The sequence below is a fragment of the Ornithodoros turicata genome, chromosome 9, assembly GCF_037126465.1.
Source record: "Ornithodoros turicata isolate Travis chromosome 9, ASM3712646v1, whole genome shotgun sequence".
Taxonomy (NCBI): Eukaryota; Metazoa; Arthropoda; class Arachnida; order Ixodida; family Argasidae; genus Ornithodoros; species Ornithodoros turicata.
The window spans coordinates 34,574,985-34,596,221 of record NC_088209.1 but is presented as its reverse complement, the minus strand read 5'-3'; the positions used below and the strand labels follow the sequence as shown (position 1 = coordinate 34,596,221).

General features: G+C 45.2%; 1 protein-coding gene across 1 annotated transcript in view; it reads right to left on the bottom strand.

Moving 5' to 3' along the window:
* LOC135368723 (E3 ubiquitin-protein ligase UBR4-like) overlaps window positions 1-21,237 on the bottom strand; it is a 62,559-nt gene that overhangs the window by 17,143 nt on the left and 24,179 nt on the right. Inside the window, exons 40-63 of the mRNA XM_064602190.1 lie at window positions 20,942-21,012; window positions 20,176-20,323; window positions 19,016-19,267; window positions 18,768-18,797; window positions 18,032-18,202; window positions 17,629-17,811; window positions 16,517-16,585; window positions 16,337-16,426; window positions 16,159-16,251; window positions 15,512-15,799; window positions 14,343-14,771; window positions 12,797-13,168; window positions 11,517-11,768; window positions 10,352-10,572; window positions 9,231-9,435; window positions 8,931-9,129; window positions 8,122-8,312; window positions 7,834-8,041; window positions 7,184-7,521; window positions 6,313-6,504; window positions 5,728-6,060; window positions 3,710-4,045; window positions 938-1,243; window positions 23-280 (exon numbers count right to left, since the gene is read on the bottom strand). Of these exons, the coding sequence (XP_064458260.1) occupies window positions 23-280; window positions 938-1,243; window positions 3,710-4,045; window positions 5,728-6,060; window positions 6,313-6,504; window positions 7,184-7,521; window positions 7,834-8,041; window positions 8,122-8,312; window positions 8,931-9,129; window positions 9,231-9,435; window positions 10,352-10,572; window positions 11,517-11,768; window positions 12,797-13,168; window positions 14,343-14,771; window positions 15,512-15,799; window positions 16,159-16,251; window positions 16,337-16,426; window positions 16,517-16,585; window positions 17,629-17,811; window positions 18,032-18,202; window positions 18,768-18,797; window positions 19,016-19,267; window positions 20,176-20,323; window positions 20,942-21,012 (5,235 nt within the window). The remainder of the gene's footprint in view (window positions 1-22; window positions 281-937; window positions 1,244-3,709; window positions 4,046-5,727; window positions 6,061-6,312; window positions 6,505-7,183; window positions 7,522-7,833; window positions 8,042-8,121; window positions 8,313-8,930; window positions 9,130-9,230; window positions 9,436-10,351; window positions 10,573-11,516; window positions 11,769-12,796; window positions 13,169-14,342; window positions 14,772-15,511; window positions 15,800-16,158; window positions 16,252-16,336; window positions 16,427-16,516; window positions 16,586-17,628; window positions 17,812-18,031; window positions 18,203-18,767; window positions 18,798-19,015; window positions 19,268-20,175; window positions 20,324-20,941; window positions 21,013-21,237) is intronic.

Here is a 21,237-nt window from a genome sequence, read left to right as displayed (position 1 = left end):
TTGAAATAATGCTTACACTCACCTGGAAGAGGAAGGGCAGGATGGTTTCATCTTGAAGGCAGAATCGCTGCCAGTTGCCTGTTCGAGACGTAGCAATCTCTGTGCAGGCCTTGAGATGCTCTACCACAACCACGAGGGAGTCATAAGGAAGGCTAGATGGATTCTGCACGCCATTGCAAACTTCTCGCGCTCCGGCTAGATGTGTCTCCAGGGCATGGAAGTCTCGCAGCTGACGGTACTTTTCCTTCGAACCACACAGGAACAGCAGGAGCTTACGGACCTAACAAGTTTTAGTGGAAACAAGAACATCAAGAAACTGCGTTTAAAAGAGAAGCATATTGTTTCCAAAATATGGTACGGAAAAACATGGCACTTATTGTGGTCACTTGCAACAGTCATCCTTGACAATGAGGATGCGCAAAGTATAAATGGTACTTGGCAGGGACTACTTAGCATAAATGGGACTTCAATGCTGTGAAAAGGAAGCCCTTATTCTGGTGTTTATATACCATTGCAAGGCTTCAGACATACTGTCCGCTGCTTCATGCACGTTTGTCAGCCCTTTCCATAGTGCCATCATTGCATAATAAGATATTATGCAACTCAAATATATCCAGAATATTTGGCGACATACTATTCGAAACAAAAAACCAATAGACTGCTATTCTACCAAAATATCAGGCTCTTCAAATACAATTCAGACATTTGGATGCGTGTTTGTGAGCTCAAATGATGCAATCGTTATAGGATCCAATGGCTTATTTCGAGCCCACATTGCATTACAAGGGCATCAACATTAGACGCATACTACGGCATAACAAGCCGCATGTGATCAACATCCCAAACAAGATGCCCAAAACACTGGTGTCAGTCAGTACCCGTGCCCGATTTGATCCGCCCATCCCCGTTACGGACCCGCTACTTAATAGGCACTTGCCTGCCGTCGAATGAAAGGAGTCTGTTGCACCATCATGTACTCGCAAAGGCACGAGTTCCAAGGCTGGCCAAAGGTGGGGGATGGGCATGCCGCTGGCACGGCAGCAGCGACTTTCTTCATCTGATAGGGCAGCCGTAGAGCCATCTCTGTCAGCAGTTGCGGATATGCCTCAAAGACGTCACTGGCGTGCCCCTTCACATACTGCCTGAGGAAGAAGGGAGACATATCCGGCGGAGGAGACACGGGATGCGGCTTCAACAAGGGCGGGCCGCTAGTTTGTGCTCCGGAAGCTTCGGCATCGGCATTCTGGAATGGAGGAATTGTGCCTCATCAACTGCAACGGAGACCCCTCCATTTTCTTAAAGCGGCCATCGTAAATTCTGCAAGTGTTTTTTTTTTTTTGCAAAAGTCGTACTACAGAGAGTAACCAAACACATTAGAGGATGGCAATACAGTGAACCCTCGTTAATATGACCCCTGATAATCTGACATACGTGCTTTACGACTAGGGCCCTCGGTCTTCGGGTAAAACCCGATAAAGCCCGTTTTTATCCCCCGATTTACATCAAAATAGTTCGGGTTTAACCCGATAAAACCCGTAAACCGGGCTTCCGAAAGTGCAAACCAAGGACTTGATCCGCACACGCGCGAACTACGGCAATCGCGCGATGGCTCCCGACTTGCTCCCGACCGCGCCGCGTCTTGCTGGTAAAGTAAACAAAACAGGTCGGGTTTGTAGACGCTTGCATGCAGGTCCGATTTCTAGCGTGAAAAATGTTCCTTTGGTAGGCGTCACTATTTGAAAGTTGGCTTCACCTAACACTTCCGTGTATTGCGGTCAAGCCCACTTTAGCGAATACTTAGTGTTGCTTTAAGTGTACGTTTGTAGATTTAGCGGAACTTTTCGATTCATTTATTTGTGTTATGGGAAACCCATCTTTAACCCATGACGTCATACACTTTGTTTAGTGATATATTAGGTTAGATTAGTGCGGCTGTGGCAGCTTGCCTCGCACTCCCAACTTCATTATTGAAGCGGCCATGGTCCTATTAATCTAACCTAACTTCACTAAACTAACCTAAGACATCATCAACTTGGTTAGTTTAGTGATAAGTTAGATTAATGGGGCCATGACAGCGTCCCTTGTCCCTCAAAATCCGTTTCAATAATGAGGTGAAGCCGCCTTGCAGAATGGCAACGCCAACCAAAGCAATACCCTGGTTTCGTACCAAAAATGCCCTGTGTTTTTCACACCCGAAGAAATGTAGTCTGCTACATGAAAGCTTGTATCAATAAGTAAGTTGAAAACTTCAGTGTTGGATTTTGTACAGTTAGTGCTTTCCGTGGACGTCGACGAGACCCTTTCTTGTGCTGTTACCATAAACAAAATACAGAAACTGACACTGAAGATCTTCGGTGTCGGTTTCTGTATTTCGTTTATGTGATCTACAGGATTTGACTCCCCTCTTCGTATACCAGTGTGCTGTTACCAAAAATACTAAAGGAATCAGGAAAAATCATGCTAAACAGCGAAGAAACAGAGTTAAGCAACGCTCGGCGTTCCTTGAAGTGGGTTTGCCGCAATACACGGAAGTGTTAGGTGAAGCCAACTTTCAAATCTTGTAGGGAGTATCTTGTATCAGCAAAGTACGCGGAGTAGTAAAGAGGATGCAGCAACAGCCAACGATATACGAGGCATACCAACGCGAGCGCGAGCATGCTCTCAATGTTCATCCATGGATACAGTGATGGATGCAGTGGTTATACAGTGAGTTATCTACCAGTCTCTTAATAAATATTCTTTCACTTAATTTCAACACTCCACAGACCGACCGCTGTGGCATCGCTCATGATCTCAGTTGTCTCGCGACGTATACCACCAATTATTAATTAATTTCAACACATAGAAGTTTTTTTTTTCACCCGAAAATACATCACTTCTCAGTATACCACCCGATTTTACCCTGTTTGGCAGGTCCTGATTTTCAACCCGATATTTACCCCCCGATTTTCACAAAAAATAAAACCCGAAAACTGAGGGCCCTATTTACGACCATACTCCTAGGGAACGATGCAGTAAAACCTCTGCAAATCCCCCTGTTAATATGACAATTCCGCATTATGACCAAAATTTTCGGCAACGACCATGGTCATAATAACGAGGATTCACTGTATCAGAGTGTGCACTCGGAAGAAGTTTCTCTTCAGTGTGCTCTTTAGCGGTCAAATTTTATGGCGGTATCTCATTTTCCAAGTTGCTGCGGCTCTGTGTATTGATGGCATTTGCAGATTCAGGAAGTATTTCGAAGCACATAGTACCTCAAAATCAAGTTGTCAATCTTCGATGGCTAATATATTAATAGATAATATTAATATTGAAGTTTCGGTGCAAAAGCTACATTATGAAGCTCTCCGCATGAATAACTCCACCCAGAATATACATGGACAAGGTGTTGTTTAATGGAAAATGGAGTTCGCTGCTTTCGCAAGTGGTGCGATGTAACAGCATGCAGTCAACGCAAGCATCGATTTCAAAGGTTTGAAGCCTCTTGCAGTCCCCGCAAGGGTTAATTTGCCATCGAACAAGCTCTAATATAGTGTGGTACAAAGCTGCTTCAGCATGGACCTAGATAACAAAGTGCACATTCAGTGACATTCTACTTGTACTGCCGCACTTTGTCCATTTCAACTGACCATTCCACAAGCATTTGTACACCCTGATATAACAATTTTGTTATAAACGGGCTGACTACACTTTGGCAACAGCTTACCCCGTTCTGCACTCCCTTCCAGTGATCAAGCAAAAGTCGAAGAAGCTGCAGGCAGTGCTCGACTACTCCGTTTGCGTGTAGGGCCGCAGCAGTGGCGGCACTGCAGTGAGCAGACGGAGGAATTTCCCCACCCTTTCCTCCGCAGCCCTTAATGCGTGACATGAGGATGCTCAGGAGTCGCATCACGATGAGCTGCTCTTCCGAACGCAGAGTTCTCTCCACAACGTGGGATGCATCTCTTTCCAGTTCCCCGATGAGGGCAGACAAGAGTTCGTCCAGCGCAGAACGGTCGCGCTCATCTTCTCCATCGAGGTCGGAGCTCAGCATTAGGACCACCTTTGAACAAGAGAGGGCGATAATATATAGATAGAGCCTGAAGTTTTTGGGAAACATTTGTTTCTAAATTCGGGGGGTAAAAATCGGGTAAATAAACATGTGCACTAAATTCATGCGAATTCGGGTGAAAAAACTTCCAGTATGCTAAATTCGGGGAGAAATCGGGCGCAGTTACACAAGCCAACTGTAGTGGCTTGGTACAAAAGGTGATGTAACTGCATTTGCTGCCAAACAAGTAAGTTAGTGCATTCCTACAGACATCCCAGTGAGGGCAATTTGCCGGGTAAAAATAATCGGGTTTCACCCTAAAGAATGAACCTTCAAGTCAGGGTGCAAATTCGGGGAAGAATTGGGTAAAACCCTAAAACTTCAGGCTCTACGTATAGAGGTAGTCTAAAATATGCAACATTCATTTGCACAATTGTTCATTTCTCCTAAGAGGGGGCCGAGCGTGCGTAAAAGATACATGTTGTCTTCAAAGTCGCTTTTCAAATCCATGATTTCCCCTCTGGTACACATTAGACTCTCCCTATGCATTTTCCGAGCCATCTCTTCCAGTTACTTCATTGGAAACCATGTCAGTGTGCACCTGTACACCCATACACGTCAGGAAGTCCCTGTGGAAAGCCCAGTAAGTACCACAAGCAGCCCCCTCTGATGGGATATAAAAATGTCATCCGGCCTTAGCAAGGCTTTAGAACTGTAGAGGAGGTGGTGTTCCTCTACATGAGTCCTGACCGGCGATGATGGAATGTCCCAGCGGGCAGATGTGCGTGGCCTCACGCTAGGACGGTGCCGGTAGAACTGCCGTGCCAGCGCCATAGCGCGTGGCAGCAGAGGCGCGTCGTCGTCGTCTTCCACGGGCCGCCACAGAACCATATCAAAAAGGTGGGCACAGTACCCAATCGGCCGTATGCCATAGTGGGTTGTAATAAGCACAGACAACATTCACAATAACTATTAATCTAATCCAATTTAATTCAATTTAATCACAATAATATTGATGAATAAAGAGTGAATTTCCTACAAAGGGCATCGAAGTTATCGTACTCATCAGTCATCACCAATACTACACATCAGTGACAGATGAGGGCAATAAATGACACGCTTTCGTGGCCTTTAGAACTTTGCCTAGTACTACCAACGACAGACAGTACAGTTGAAAGCGCTTTATGATGCACACAATTGCCAAAGTAGTTAATTTGTGGTAGAAGGTTACGTCGTTAATTTTCCTGGCCATCAAGTGGTATTTAAGATCATAGCACGCAACAGTAAAAGACCTGGCCTTTGTTAGATAGAATGGCGTAGATGCAGGCTAGCTTGTGGATAAACTCCATGATAGGCAAGCCCGGACGATGGGCAGGATACGTAAACAAACACAACACGAAGGCACCTTTGTTACTTCTGTTGTTGCTTTGTTTGCTTCTTTAAGTTGGTAGAGAAACTCAAAATAATGCGGCAGAACTAACAGCTGCACAACAGCCTGACCTGTAAGTTGTACCTTGTAGGGTGTTTCCGAGCATATTTTAAGCCCCATCGTTACATCACAACATCACAATAACAGGAAAATTTCCCTGGAGCAGCAAAGTAAGCAACGCTCTGCTTCCGCTTCATCGCACTGGAGCCTTGACCGTACTTGTATGAGTGACACCGCAGGCACCATTCCACGATTTGAACCTCACCTGCATGAAGGGCACAGCTCTCACACCACCCACTCCCCTAAGCTCTGGCAGAAACGTGAGGAGCCGTTCCAGCAGGGCCAGTCTCAGGGTGTGAAGACGCAGTCCTGAGGCAGCATCTCCGTCCAAATCAGTGCCATCAGGAGGCAACATGAGCATCGAGGCTGAAGGCAGCCCCACGGAGCTGGTCTCAGAGCGGGCCCCTCCACCAGGACCCCCCAAAGGACCTTCCGTCGCATTATCCCCATAGGCGCTGCTGCGACCGCTTGCATTGGGTTCTCCAGTCATTGAATCTGCTCCGCTGCCTCCGCTCTCTGAACCAGCTGCACTGCCACCCTGTGAGGTAGAAACAGATCTGTGTAAGCTGTCATCCCACTCGTCTATCTATACTCAATCAATCACAATAGAAGTTCCAAACTTTGTGCAGATATGCATTCGCAAAATTCAATCAACATGGCAGGTGTGCTACCTCAATGACGACATTACCATTTACACGTTCTTTCATTGTAAATTGGGAGTGCAACAGATAACCTATCAACAAGCGAAAGAACAGAGAGAGCAATCTTTTCTGAAAGCGAAGCAGTTTACCTGCTCCGCGGGGGAGGTGCGTAAAGTGGAACCATCTGTAGCAGCTGTGCTTCCTTCATCGTCGCTGGCACCAGCGGAAGCTGTGGTATCCGAATAGTGGCCCCCCTCAAGCGAGGAAGCCCTCTGAGGCCCTCCTTGGGCTGCCATGGCTAGACCCTGAAGATTCAGGTCTTCAGCCTGCCCTGGATGGTCCTGTACAGTGAAACCAAAATTTATCAGTTCTACCTTTCCTGGTTGCACGTACTTTGACTTTGGACTTGAGTCCTTCGACAAATTAAAGGTAGTCACTGAAGAATGAAATTTGTATTGGCATGTAGTTCAGACTCCATTGTCTCATCCTGCCCCATAAACCTCTGCAAGGCTGGTGAAGTCAGCCCTCTCTACATTTTCCTCTGAAGAAAAGTTTTCGCGTTCCTCGTAAAGTTTGATACCGGTGTAATACTTTTCAACAGGACTCTGTACTTGTTAATATGGCATGCAACCGTGCAATACAATGACGTGATGGCCGACATAATCAGCCATGAGATGGCTGGGTAGCGCCGCATTTCTTTTTCTGTTTATCTCTAGAAACTCGACGGTTCTGAATCTCCACCCTTGCAAGAAGCCACTTGTTCTTCATTTAGAGAGAAGGTGCTTCAAAGCATCATGGAAATGTGGGCGCTTGTGCTCGTTCAATACACACTGCACAGACTACTATTTGCTGCTTTCGCAGTGACAGCACCAAATCCAAGTACCAAGAAATCCAATTTGAAGCCTAATTGTCTGGTCCAGTGGGGAGTCCAAAAAGCTGAGTGGCATAACTAATTGAAGTCAATAGGTAAATTTGTAATTGGACACAAATGGAACTTTGCATATTCAATGCTATGCTCACCTGCAAACTTAATGCTATAGCGAGCTCCACCATGGTCTCATCATCTGCATCAGGAGGGATGTCCAAGAGGGGGGGAAATGCTCCCCCCACTCCTCCTGAAGCACCATGAGCCAGTAGCATCACTGGATCAACTCCCTCCAGCACTTCAAAGTGGGCGTCTACATCCTGCTGGGACTCGGATGAACTCTGCCGCTGAACAACACCCACTGCGGATGAAGAACTACCGGCAGCAGATGCAGGCGGAGCTACTGGTGTCTGTTGGCCAAGGGTTAATGTAGTCGAGGCTGATGTTGAAGCAATGGAGGGCTTTTGATCTTGGTTTTCCTGGGGTGCTTCACCTGGAAACAGTTGGTAAGGATTTACTAATGTACAGAGGATTGTTCAGCAAGCAGTGTGACCTAGACATCAATGAGAGGACAGTGTTCCCACCCTTAGCAGGAAATAAATAAATAAATAAATAAATAAATATACCGTCCCTTAGTACTAGCATCTTCTCATATTTTGTGAAACGGCAACTACGAAAGATTTCATCCGTAACGATAGTGTGCGCACCATAAACATGACTAACAATGACAAACAATGAATCAACGTGAACATGAACAAGGAAGTGTGGTGCTGAATATACAGAAAAAATATATTGTGAACAGTACCTGGAGTGCTGCAGTGCGGCGGGGATGGGATGAAGACCTTCCTGCGACGCGTCTTTGGCCGCAGGACCCTTATCAGGGCCTGCTTTGCAGCGAAGCTCACTGTCGTGTCCTCACAGAGCAACAAGCGTGCATACAGCTGAGCTGCTAGCCCTATGCTGTCAAGGTCCACCGCTGTGAACGCATAGATCACTTCTACCACTGCCTGCACCTAGAAAGCAAATTTTTTTTTGTTAGAAGTGAACAAAATTCCCCTTCAGGGCAGCTGCAGCGGAAGTGATGTTGGTGTACCGTAGCTTCAACGTGGACTAGGCCGTGTCTTGATACGGGGGCCAGGGCAGGATTTTTGGGTCGCAAAGCATGCAGGTGCCAGAATGCCTCCGAGAGACGGCTCATGAGGTGGCTCTCGTCTGGGTTTCCGGTGTTGGTTGCTATGGTGACTTTGTGTGGAAGTCCACGTTCTTCGAGTATCTCTTCTTTGCCTGCATTCAATTTGTTCAAATGTTGCTAAACCGTCATCATCTTGAAAACACTACAACAATACCATCCTACAACGAGCATCTTGAGCACTTCAAAAAGTATGACTGACGGTGGAACAACTTTGCACAAATTCAAACGATTTTTTTTAAACTGTATTTTCCTTTGTCAGCATTTGAAGTGGGTATTGCTGAAGTCCTACACTCACATGCACTTACACAAAAAGTGAAGGAAGAAGAAAAAGGAAGAAAGTTAACTTCCTTCCTTTTTCTTCTTCCTTCACTTTTTAATAGATATCATCATGTTAAAGTAATTACTTTAACATGATGATATCCAATAAAAATTTTCTTGCTGTAAATGAGTCAGTAATTGAGTAATCAGTCAGTAATGAGTCAGTAAACGACTCAATGAGTAAGATAATTTAACGAAACCATGCTTCGAAGGCCCCTGAAATGTAGGTGACACAGCTTTTTTTCTTTTTTTGTTCACCAATATGATGCTTTGTTCAAGTGGGATACACAAACGTGGTTTAATCTGGTCTATTTTGGCTTAATGCGCCCCTAGAAATTACCCTCGCTTTCACTTGTACCAGTGTGAATAAAGCACACAGGCGGAGCACCCACCAGATGTTTCAGTTCCCTCGGCTGGGAGAGAGGGATCTTGAGATTCGGCAAACTGGACCAGGTTGCTCGGGCGAGCAGACGCAATGCCCCGAGTGATGGCCACCAAGCGGTAGTACGATTCTCCATCCATGTCACCAAACGGTTTTCCTTCCGAGACATTATTCAGGCTTTCCATCACGTAAGTAAGTAAGGCCTGGTCCTGCAAATTAAGCGGCAGCAGTGGACAAGGTATTGGGTTTGAGGAACTTCTAAGGGCTTCTCTATTTGGGGATTGAACAATGATGCAGTGGAAGCACTTACCCTGTGATTGCTGTAAGCTGCCCGTGAAAGGTGAAGAGCAGACAAGAGAGCTTTAACATTCTGGTGCACCACAGATGGGGTTGGGAGAGTGAGGAGTTGGGTCGCAGTCTCGAGTGCTGCTGTTCGTACGGGTAGGGCGTTTTGTTCGCTGAAAGCATTCACGGATACGCAGCCTTCCAGCATCTCAAGACAGCTGTTCAACAGCCTGGGAAACAAAACATGAAAAGAACAACCTTTATTTGTGGAATCACAAAATACAATGGGAACCGGGTAAAACACACTCACACATGCTCTGGGTACAGGTGAACAAAGTTACAAATTTTTGTTCCATAAGTCGTACGGAGACCCTCATCTTCTGGGGTTTTGTTTTTTTCGAGATTGGGGGTAAAAATGATGTTTTATATCAGGAGCTGTAAAATCAGGAGATGCTATGCGTAAGAGCAGATTCCAGAGTGGAAAGGCAAGGTAAAAACTGATTTGATAGTGTTTAACTCCAAAACAAAGCTCTAACTCTACTCAACCAGTGAATTCACTGAATCAATAGCTGCATTTAAATGTGCATACTGGCTGTCATTGGCTTATCAGTTTAGCAGCCAGTAGTTTATGTTTGCCAAGAAATTTTAAAATGCCTCATTAAATTCTTAGAATCATATGCAGCAAAATCATTTTGCAGAACTGGACTGCAAAGGTCACACACATGAAATGAACAACATCACTACGGTAAGCACTAAAATGCACTCAAAGAACTACGCCTTAATATTGCAGGAACGTCCATCATCATCATCATCAGCAGCAGCAGCAGCAGCATCATGGAAGTAATGTCACAGCAACTTGTTTGTCTTTGCTGTATTACACCCCATTTGAAGAGCTTTTCACAGTGGAAGTGACGACACTGTGGTTAACAACAATTTAAGATCTGCTGTCCTAGTATGACGTACACAAATGCTCAAGAACACAGAAAATTCTTGAAAAGCAGATACTTGACCCTGACAGAACACAAGCTGACTTCTCAATGTTAACTGGCATAAGAGAGAGATTTCAGGAATGGACTAATGATGGTAGTTAAAGGGTAACATATCCCTATCAGCACAATTTTCCTTCTTTCCTTCCTTCTCTTTTACCTGTCCAGTGGAGTGAGTGGTAGGGGAGTTGATGGCATTCCATCGGGATCGACTCCCATGGGAATGGCACCTCCGGGAGGCACGATGGGGCCAACTCCACCTTGGAACTCCTCGTTTTCTTCCGGCCATCCGAAAGCTTCCTTCGTCTTACAATACACTTTTACGGAGTCCACCATGGTGATGTATGAAGGATCCGCACTTGGTCCAAAAAAGATGCTGAGCTGCACAGCAAACGCAAGCCCAGCGGCATTTCTGCAGATCTCTACACAGTTGCTCTAAAAAGTCTAAAAAGTAACAACAGAGATACACTGCCACCGCTTTACAAAAAAAAAAAAAAGAAAGAAAAACGACGACAGTCAGTGACAGACGTTTTTAACTTCCAGAAGACATGGTCCTAGTAAAAAAAAATCACAGTTCTGCAAAGCCTCCATGTCTAGTACCGATAACCCTAAAAAATAAAAAAGTCTGCATATTTACTTTTAAAAAATCTGTCATCATGTCATGACGTATGGACACGGTCTGACCTTTTCGGGTTAAACCAGATTAGTCCTGAATTCCAATCGCGTACCAACCATCAACTCGACTCTTCCGTTGGGAACCTCATATATTCTGCCACGTGTAAGCCTTCTAAGGAAGGGTCAGTTGTTGGATGTTTCTACGTGTGCGGTCATTACATATTCTTTGGAGGATAAGCACGTGTAGGTTATTCAAAACGGGCAAGATTTCAAAGATGACAAAAAACGGTGGTCCCCTACTTCTCCTCTGACGAAAGAAAGAAAGAAGAGCAAAAAAAAGAAAGAACGCAACACCCGAAGACATCAACAGCACCAGATTTCACGACAGAGTAGATTTTAAAACAACACCCAATTTTGCCCCCTAAATCAGGGAAAGCCATTTAACCCCCAAATACCAGACCAGGTTTTATGATTTAATGATAAAATGAATAATAAACGGTAGAAATTGGGTTAAACAAGACTGCCTGCCGGATCGTTCAGAGGGGAAATTCGGGACAAATCTGGTTTAACCCGAAAACGTCCGGCTCTAACCAAGGGGGGACTGTACTGAAGCTTGTTGCCTGAATGACAAACTGCTGTGCAGAAAATTCGAACCAGTCGGCGTATAACCAAGAAACCAGAGGAATATAATCATCACACAAGATAATCACCTTCTTGTCGGCTCCCAGCGACTCCTCACGTGTGAATGCGACATCGTACCAGCGTGAACGTGTGACAGCCACCTGCTGGGAGCGGCCAAATACTTCGATGGTGGACGGTGCTCTCTGAACATCCTGTGAGCCAACCAGGACCCGAATGCCAACCATCACCATAGACGAATCCGGGTTGGTCACCTCCAGAGTCATGCCACCTGGTTTTGTGCAGGCCACATACATTCCATTGGTGTTTAGACGGTGCTTCACCTGAATTGCGGAGAAAAATGATAACAAGGATAAATTTAATTTAATTTAGCTGAAGGATGCAAAAATTAAGTAATACGAAAAGCAAGCAAGCATTAATTAGCACTCTAAACGACAGTTCTTTGCATGTTTGGTTGAACCAAAGCAAGAGGGTTCAGGAGTTTGAGAGACAACCACACATCACATGCACACACAAGTCTTCTACACATCTCAACAAAGTCTCAATAACTTGGGAGGCAACTTAGAGGGGATTCCAGTGATCCTCTGGCAGGTGCACGAGATCACGAAAAGATGAGATGAGCCGACCACTGATCAACTGATCACAATGGAAAGCATGTCACACTAGGGCAGGCAACAGCCTCAGAGGACAAAATGTTAACACATTTTGCGGAACAACAGAAATATGTACAACACTTCGCTGCCTGTAAATGGTTACTTATTGCATATCAATGTACTGATGTGCAGTTGCGTGCTATGTACTTCTGACATTCTGCGAGCAAAAATCAGTTTCTATGTAAAACTTTTCAAATACATCGTGCGATCCTAAGTATGGTTGTGCAAGATGCCATATATGAAGAAGTGTGATAAGAAAAGTTCAAAGTGCAATATACTTCTTCAGCATTAAAACAAAACCCCAAACAGGTCAAAAATAACTAGAGCCTGAAGTTTTAGGGTTTTACCTGATTCTTCCCCGAATTTGCACCCTGAATTGAAGGTTGCCTCTTTAGGGTGAAACCCGATTTTTGCCCGACAAATTGCCCTCACTGGGATGTCTGTAGGAATGCACTAACTTATTTGTTTGATTTGTTTGAAGAAAAATGCAGTTACATCACCGTTTGTACCAAACCTGTACAGTCAGTTTGAGTAACTGAGCCCGATTTCTCCAAGAATTTAGCGTACTGGAAGTTTTTTTCGCCCGAATTCGCACGAATTTAGTGCACACGTTTATTTACCCGATTTTTACCCCCCGAATTTAGGGAAAAAATATTTCCTGAAAACTTCAGGCTCTAAAAATAACCCATTATGCTCACCTGCTGTGTATTGTAAATCTGCAGCAGGTCGTTGCCCCCAAACTCTACATCTTGCTGTAGAGAACAGTGTTCAAAGAAGTCCACAGGAAAGGAAACACTTGTGGCAGTCGTCACGGACCCTCGGACTCGTGCAGCCTTTTTCTTCCGTGGGGGTCTCGCCTGAGAGGGTGCGCTGGATGCACTGCCGGGTACAGTCGGCTGGAATGCGGGCCTCAACCAGTAGCCCGTCTGGTCGGGACTTGCCATGTAGATGCGCAGACTGCCATCCTCACAAAGCAGGATCATTGTAGTCCTCATTTCTCCACTAGATGTCGGATGGCGAATTGCTACCAGGTCAGTGATTTTCGATTTGGCTGTTAGGAGCTTGATTTCCTGCAGTAGTCGGTAAACTTGCTTAGGTGTCACACACGTAATCCAATCGCCAATCAATTTTTCCGACTTCTAGGGGCCGTAAAATTGGCCAAACTGAAGTGCTGGTCGTGATGATGAAATCGACAGTGAATGTGTATTGTCTCGAGTTCGCATCAAGCTCTCATCCTTCTGAAATTACGGCACCTATGAATGTTGCTACACTTTTGAGTGAAAAGCCATCTATGTTATGCAAGTAAATAATACATGTGTGATGTGAGCAGAGGTGGCGGAAATGGGGGGGGGGGGGGGGGTTACAGGAGTTACTGTAGATCCCCTGAATTTGTGAAGGGGGTGCAAAATTCCCATGGAAGTGAGGCGGCAAAGTGTTATCTCAGGTGCCGCATACGAATCAAATGCCATAACCCCTTTCCTCTGCATTTTTGGGACCCGAGCATGAATTGGTAGTGGCAGTGGGGGATGGAAGGGGACCTGAATTCACGACGTTGCACCGCCCCTGTGACTATAAATGTGACTATAAATGGTCTTGACTCAAACCGTACAAAACTTTGTTAGAATAGGTGAAGGTTGCATTACGTGAAAGTGAATGTGAAAGTGCTATTTACAGGCATATAATACGACTTATCCCGATTATTCCATGGAAACCATGGCCTAGTGTCAATAAATATCAATGATTACATCCTATGGATATCCTAGAGTCACTAAATAAGCTACGCTTCAGAGTAACGACACTGAGGCAAAAACAGCCGCCATGTTGTTTCCGATGACCTCCAGCCCCACCTCTATTTTGGCAGTAGAAATAGATGAAGATGAAGTTCAGTAGTGGAAGAAGACAACACGTCGAAGAGCGCTAAATGGATGGCGCTGGAGGTCATCCGAAACAACATGGAGGCTCAGTGTCGATACTCTGAAGCGTAGCTTATTTAGTGACTCTAGGATATCCCACAGAGTAACTACCTGGTGCATCTTAATGAATAGGCTGTGGTTCACACACGAAAACATGGTACACCTAACGAGAGGATAGAGAGGTAGCAAGCGAGCTGGTGGTATAGATCCATAACTTAAAAACCCGAGACCTTGTCTGTGTTTGTCGTTTTTTTGTCCCCTAGTCTCGGGTTTTTAAGTTATGGATAGTACACCTTTTAAGAAACAAGATAAACAACTTAAAAATTCTAACCTGAATCATGACAGAACCAGGTTTAACCATGAGGACTAGTGGGTTGTTGGAAAACTGCATCAGTGCAAGGACCAATCCTGGATGGTTTGGCACCTCTGACCACTGGCACAACGGCTGTGGTGTTGGCTTGCTGGATCCTCCGCTACCACCGGCGGATGAGGTTGCGCTGGTAGATGCACCAGCATTGGTTGCATTCGAGTTGCCATTGCTGGTGGCCGCTGCAGCAGCTGTTGTGGACGACGCTGGTGTGGTATTGGCTGCGGCGGTTGCGGCCTTTACTTGAATTAGCACTGGGTCATGCAGTTCGGAGGTCATCTGTGGCAGGGATGCCATGAAGCTCTTTCCGTTGGCATAACTGAAGAAGAGGAGCTGCAGCACATGTGAGTAGTAGATGGAGACACCTCCACCAGCTACTGTGCCTACGGAGTCCTGGACAACATATGACAGAGCAATGTATTAGAGTTCAGATTTATTTGAGAATTAATTAAGCGAATATCGTGAAGTACGAAATATGACAGTAGGAGTGGGACGTAGCGAGAGGTATTTCTACGAGAACAATAGGGAACAAGATGCTGTTCTTGAGTGGTCGAATGCTCGTGTCCTGATATGATTGTTGTTGTTGTTGTGGTGGTTGCTGTGGTGGTTGCTGTGGTGGTTGTTGTGGTGGTTGTTGTGGTGGTTGTTGTGGTGGTTGTTGTGGTGGTTGTTGTGGTGGTTGTTGTGGTGGTTGTTGTGGTGGTTGTTGTGGTGGTTGTTGTGGTGGTTGTTGTGGTGGTGGTTGTGGTGGTGGTTGTGGTGGTGGTTGTGGTGGTGGTTGTGGTGGTGGCTGTGGTGGTGGCTGTGGTGGTGGCTGTGGTGGTGGCTGTGGTGGTGGCTGTGGTGGTGGCTGTGGTGTTTGTTGTGGTGTTTGTTGTGTTTGTTGTGGTGTTTGTTGTGGTGTTTGTTGTGGTGTTTGTTGTGGTGTTTGTTGTGTTGGTGGTTGTGTTGGTGGTTGTGGTGGTTGTAGCGGTTGTTGTGGTGGTGGTGATGGTGGTGGTGGTTGTTGTGGTGGTGGTGCTGCTGAAATGTCCAGCATGCACCCCTGGGGTGGTGATGCATTTTTGTATTGCTGTATTTCAATGTAAGCGAGAATGAATCTGTACACTCAATCATTGATATCAGTGTATCACCTTGATATCAGGATGGCGAACATCAAGTATACTGGTGACATAGAAGGGGCCATGCTTCGCAGAACTCTCTTCCTCAAGGGGCTGGAAGTACACATGGCCAGCAGACGACATGAGAAGCAGGTGACGTTGCCCATCTTCCGAGAAGACAAAGCAGCAGTCTCGCACTCGTCCCGTTGGCAACAGAAAGTAGAATTGAGCACTTAGGGCATCCACAGAGAGGTCGTATATCTTTACAAAGTCTGCAGTCACCACTGCTAACTCTGTCTGAGATCCCGGAAGCCATATTGCCTGCAAAGCAATGATAAGGCGGCTGATTCAGTACCAACAGTAAATATACAGTGCAGCAGCATTCTATGCCGTATTCTGAAACAGAGAAAACTGCAAAAGCCCTAAGGCACAGGGCCCTAAAATGCTACAGTAGCAAGAAGTCCAGGAATCGTCATAATCTGCTGTGAGGCAGACATGCATAGCATAGACAACTTTCCTGAGGAAAAGCAAATTTTTGCAAGACTAAAAATTCGGACCGTCTGATCATTCCAACCGATTCTATGGCTCCTTGGGTTCCTAGAAAAATCGGCCGGTGACTACACATTAATCAACAGTACAAAATGTATACATATGAGACCTGCTGGTATTGGAGCACGTACCTTGATAATGTAGTTACCGGTCTCCAACTGAGGGTGCAGCACCAAGTGTTCAGACACAGAGCCGCTGCTGCTGAACGTGAGTATGTGACAGTCCTGTGCAACAACAGTGTTAGACAAATCAATGGAGTACCTCACAGTAGTCCAGAAAGACTTTTTAAGCAAATAATTAAGCACCTACCCTAAGCCCACATACTGCAAGGTAGTCTTCATTGCACGGATTTCCAGCAATGGACAGCACAGTAAACGGCACCGGGGCTGACGCCAACCTCTGAATAGAGAAAATCACGAGCGAGAGACATTAAAGGAAATCTCGCATTAAAACACACTAAGAGCGTTAAATATCAGCTAAAGCCTGTACCGTAATTGTAAGTTTCCGCTTGCTTGAGTCTGCCTGCTTCAGTAACGCAGAGAGCTGAAGAAGTGTGATCTAAGAGGATAGACGAAGAAATATAGAAGCTAAATCACAACAACCTGGAATGTCTAAGCTAGATTCATAGTAACACGCTGCTTCATCAATTTTAACCCAAAGCTGCAGGTTCTAAACCAGCCAAGGACACCAGCAACTTAGTGCGGGGTACAATTTGCTTAGACACGCCATCTTCTGTGATGGACGTGAAATACGGTGTGGCGTGTGCCGAGATTTCGGCGCCCATTATAAGAACCCTTCGGTGGACAAAATTAATCCACAGACTGACCACCGATGTGATCACAGTTGTCTTGCAATGTAAAGCCGCAAGTAAATGGCTCTCGTAGTACTGTAAAAGTATACATTTTCGTGAATTTCGCGATCGAACTTTTTTTTAGCAAAATTATGGTTCCGCGAAATATGGGTAGCGGGAATGAAAAAGTATGGGCACTGGAATTTGCGATATAAGCTCCACAAAGACAAATCGACTTACTTGACGACCTTTATTCTCACACTTTGTTCTTGTCAAACATTTCTATAATTGAAACGCCACTTCAACATCGGTAGTTTATTCGCATGGTGTACCACTTGGCATGCAGATACCTGCTTTCACAAAACCAGCACGTATGTCATTGTTATGGGATTTGAGTTCACAGTATGCCTCCATAAGCCAGCCGGTATGTAGAAGCCGGCTAATTCTTGTTGGTTATTGTCGGCAGTGTCATGAACCCCCGATCCCCCGCGATTTCCGCTTGCACGTGAATCTGCGAAATTAAGGTCCCGCAAAATATTCCCGAAACGCGCTCCCTCGCGATTTCACGAATTATTGAGACTGCAAAATTAACCACTTTTACAGTATTCCTGGGAGAACGAAAGCATGTTACCACATGAGACCCAATTTCTGCTCTCAGACACATTTTTATAAATTCTCAATTTGGGTGTTACACCTATTGCCACTGACGCACTTCACGCAATTCACTACATCATGTATTGCGGTTCATAGTAGAGAACCGATTAAAACAGCCAGGTCCACTCGACCCACCACAGAGTAAAGCAGCTCATACCTTTCCCTTCTCGTGGCTAACAGCAAGATGCTGTCTCTTCCCATGTGTTGATGCAAGACAACACATCGCCACTCGTCTAATCATGTGCGCGCTGAGTAGCTGTCTGATTGTCTGACCTTGTTCCCCAGAGTAATTCATCCGCACGTTTTCAAAGGCGCCTTCCTGGGAGCCCAGAGTTGGTACCTGTCATCAAGCAGAGATATTCTTTCAACCTTCCACAGTAGAACCACACTTGTACTTTAATCAATATGTGACAAACACACAAAAGTTTTAGTTGAGTGGCAAAGTTGGAGTTAGTCCAACATAGACAGGAAGCACATACAAGTTGATGAAGTATCATCCCACTTTACTCCGGCATGCCAGAAAACGCGGGACTGTAGTAGAAAGTGAGTGGAACTCATACCATGAGCTGGTCCACATGGTCAAAGGTCTTGTCCAGACTGTGAAGGTCGGACAGGGCCTTTTGCGCCCTTGCAGAACTTCCAATGGGAGAATTGCGATTGCAGGTCTGGATTATTGCCGGCATCAGTGACTGCACCATACTCAGCACACTGTTGGCAAGGTTGCTGGAAGTCTTCAAAGGGGGAAGAAGAAGAAGGGGTCAGAAGAAGTCAGACTAAGACTTCAAAAGCATGAATCCCCAGGAATAATGTAAATTCTTAATTACTGGAAACCACACGCACAGATCATGTGACACTATAGCTGTGCTCGATAGCCCCCCCCCCATAGATTCATACTGAATACAACAACATAGACGGCACAACGCGCACAGTTTCAGCAGCGTGTTGAGTCTCCTTTACGAGTTGCTACCTACAATTACCTTAACCACAGACCCTCATATCCTCCAAGAAAAAAAAGCTGAGAGGCAGAAGTGGCTTCATAATTGCAAGAACCAGTTAACTACCATCAGCTTTTAAAAATAAATAAAACGAAATAAATAAATAATATTGATTTCAATCTACAAATCCATGTAATTTTCAAAACATCCCAATTCCTCTAATATACAGAGAGAGAGAGAGAAAAAAAAAAGCATGGCAGTGCTGTTCATTCATACTCAATTAGAAGTTAATGGGTTGCAGAATAAATTGAGAGGCAGATATCACGCTCAGTCTCACAGGTGGACGTAAGAAACTGCTTACCGTGAGAGAGATGAGATTCTCACTGAATGCCTGTAAAGGAAACAGGCGTGTATCACCCAACAAGCAACGCAGAGCAAGACATTACGGTGCTACTCGACACAGAACGTGCAGCAACCTCGGAAACGAAGCGAAGCGACAGCTTTTCGTTTTGAAAAGGAAGTTCCAAATTGAAGGGTACGGCAGCCGCTAGGCTCTGGGCAGTGCTACCTTCTGTGGATAAAATTTGAGCGTCCACTGTCACTTCTCACCTCTAGCTTTTTTGAGAGCTGTTGCCTGTTCTTCAGGTTCTCCTCCGAGACCCTCTTAAAGTCCATCGGCACGATAGTCGCCGACTGCGTGGCGCGTGCATCGGGGAAGGCGGCCCCGGTACCCTGAACTGGAGAAGAAGCCCTCCTACGGAGGGAGCTGGGAAGCACGTTCTCCGTTGGAAGAGAGAAGGCTGCATTGGATGCAGCAGCCACCCCTTCAGACGATGACTGGGGGTTTCTTTTCACCAGTGCCTAACAGAGATGGAGACAGTATGAACAGAGCCTGAAGTTTTAGGGTTTTACCTGACTCTTCCCCGAATTTGCACCCCGAATTGCCGAGGTTGCCTCTTTAGGGTGAAACCCGATTTTTACCCGACAAATTGCCCTCACTGGGACGTCTGTAGGAATGCACTAACTTACTTGTTTGGCAGTAAAATGCAGTTACATCACCGTTTGTACGAAACCGCTACCGTTAGTTTGAATAACTGAGCCGCCCGATTTCTCCCCGAATTTAGCGTACTAGAAGTTTTTTTCACCCGAATTCGCATGAATTTAGTGCACATGTTTATTTACCCGATTTTTACCCCCCGAATTTAGAAAAAAATATTTCCCAAAAACTTCACGCTCTATGTGTAATGCACACTAGAGTCACTAAATAAGCTTCGCTTCAGAGTACAGACACCGAATTCCAGGCAAGCAGGAGATGCGGGAAGAGACCATTTTGTTTGCCCTGCTAGCGTCACCTCACAGCACTAACGATGCCACGTATCGATCGCCCTTCAAAACGCAAGAAGCTCACCACGGTAGATACCATGACAGCCTTGAACTCACATTGACCTCTTCTGGATAGTCTGTTGGACAATACATAGATAATCCCTCAACCGGGGATGGTGCTTGTGTGGATAGGAAACAAGATGGCATCCCTGCTCACCTGTCGACCTAGGTGTTGCTACTCTGAAGCGAAGCTTATTTAACGACTCTAATGCACACGTCCTTGAATGCACAAAAATCAATTGCAGAATAGCGATGCCAACAACTGAGCCCTACACAGAATAAAATTTCAAAATTGCTGTAAGTAGATTTGTATTTAAATTTCCGAATATTCGCACGCACCTAGAAAATGAGTGAGGAATATGCCAAAATAGAAAGCGGGAATCTACCTGACAGGTTCCATCATCCTTAGCACCACAGTCACAGAAGAAGGAGCCAAACTTGGCATACGTCACATCATGATCCTTGTGGCACACCTTGGCACAGATGGTGCACACACCTACACCATCCACCATACGACATGTGTGGCAGTGATACCTGCAAATCAGCAACACATACTCCATTAATAAAGACTAGGGTCATTGAAGACACATCACAAATCAAATCTGAAAAGAATAGTGTTACAGAAAGACCTCAAATATTGATAAGTAACGTCACATTGCTAGAGCATTAAGATAAAATAGGCGGAAGTTAGAAAACAATGATGCAGACCAAAATTAATGGCATTACAGTAGTTGTGGCACTTTAATATGTGGCTGATTTCATCGTGCACATATTTTACTGCACACTAGGGTATTGAGGAAAACAAAAATTATTTTTCTACGAGACATAGTCGGTGTAGTCATGGAGGAAACCTTTCAAAACGCTTCTGCAATGGGCCCTGATGCCAGAGGAGTGAAAGCCCCAGCCATATTTGATGATACTCATAAGCATGTGATCTCATCTAACACCCCTCACTGACAGAGCCATTCACTGTGATGTCACCATCATTGGGTAACTTCAGTGCGAAATACAGTAATTCCATATTCAAGCAGTATTTGAGAAGCAAGTGCTTGCATACTCATTACATTTCCTCCCTATTAAAAGTGAAGGCATAAAACTTCATCAAAACATATTTATTGATAACAAATCCCTCCCATAAGAAAACATATTTACCAGTGCTGGTTCATGAACTCCTTCTGGGTCATGGTAAAAGTGCAAAGCTTGTTGCACAGCGAGTCTTCATCCTGGAAAATAAAGCAAAAACATAGTATCGCGTGACCATTTAACTGCATGAAATTGCAGTTTGCACAAAACAGAAGACTGCATGACCATTCATATTCCAAAATTAGCACACACAAAGGTGATCCAATGAGCTCCACATACTGCAAACGCAGTATGGTAACATACAGCAACTGTACACCGAGTGGGGAGAACTCAGACCATGTGCTTTGCAGCAAAAGGACGTCTTC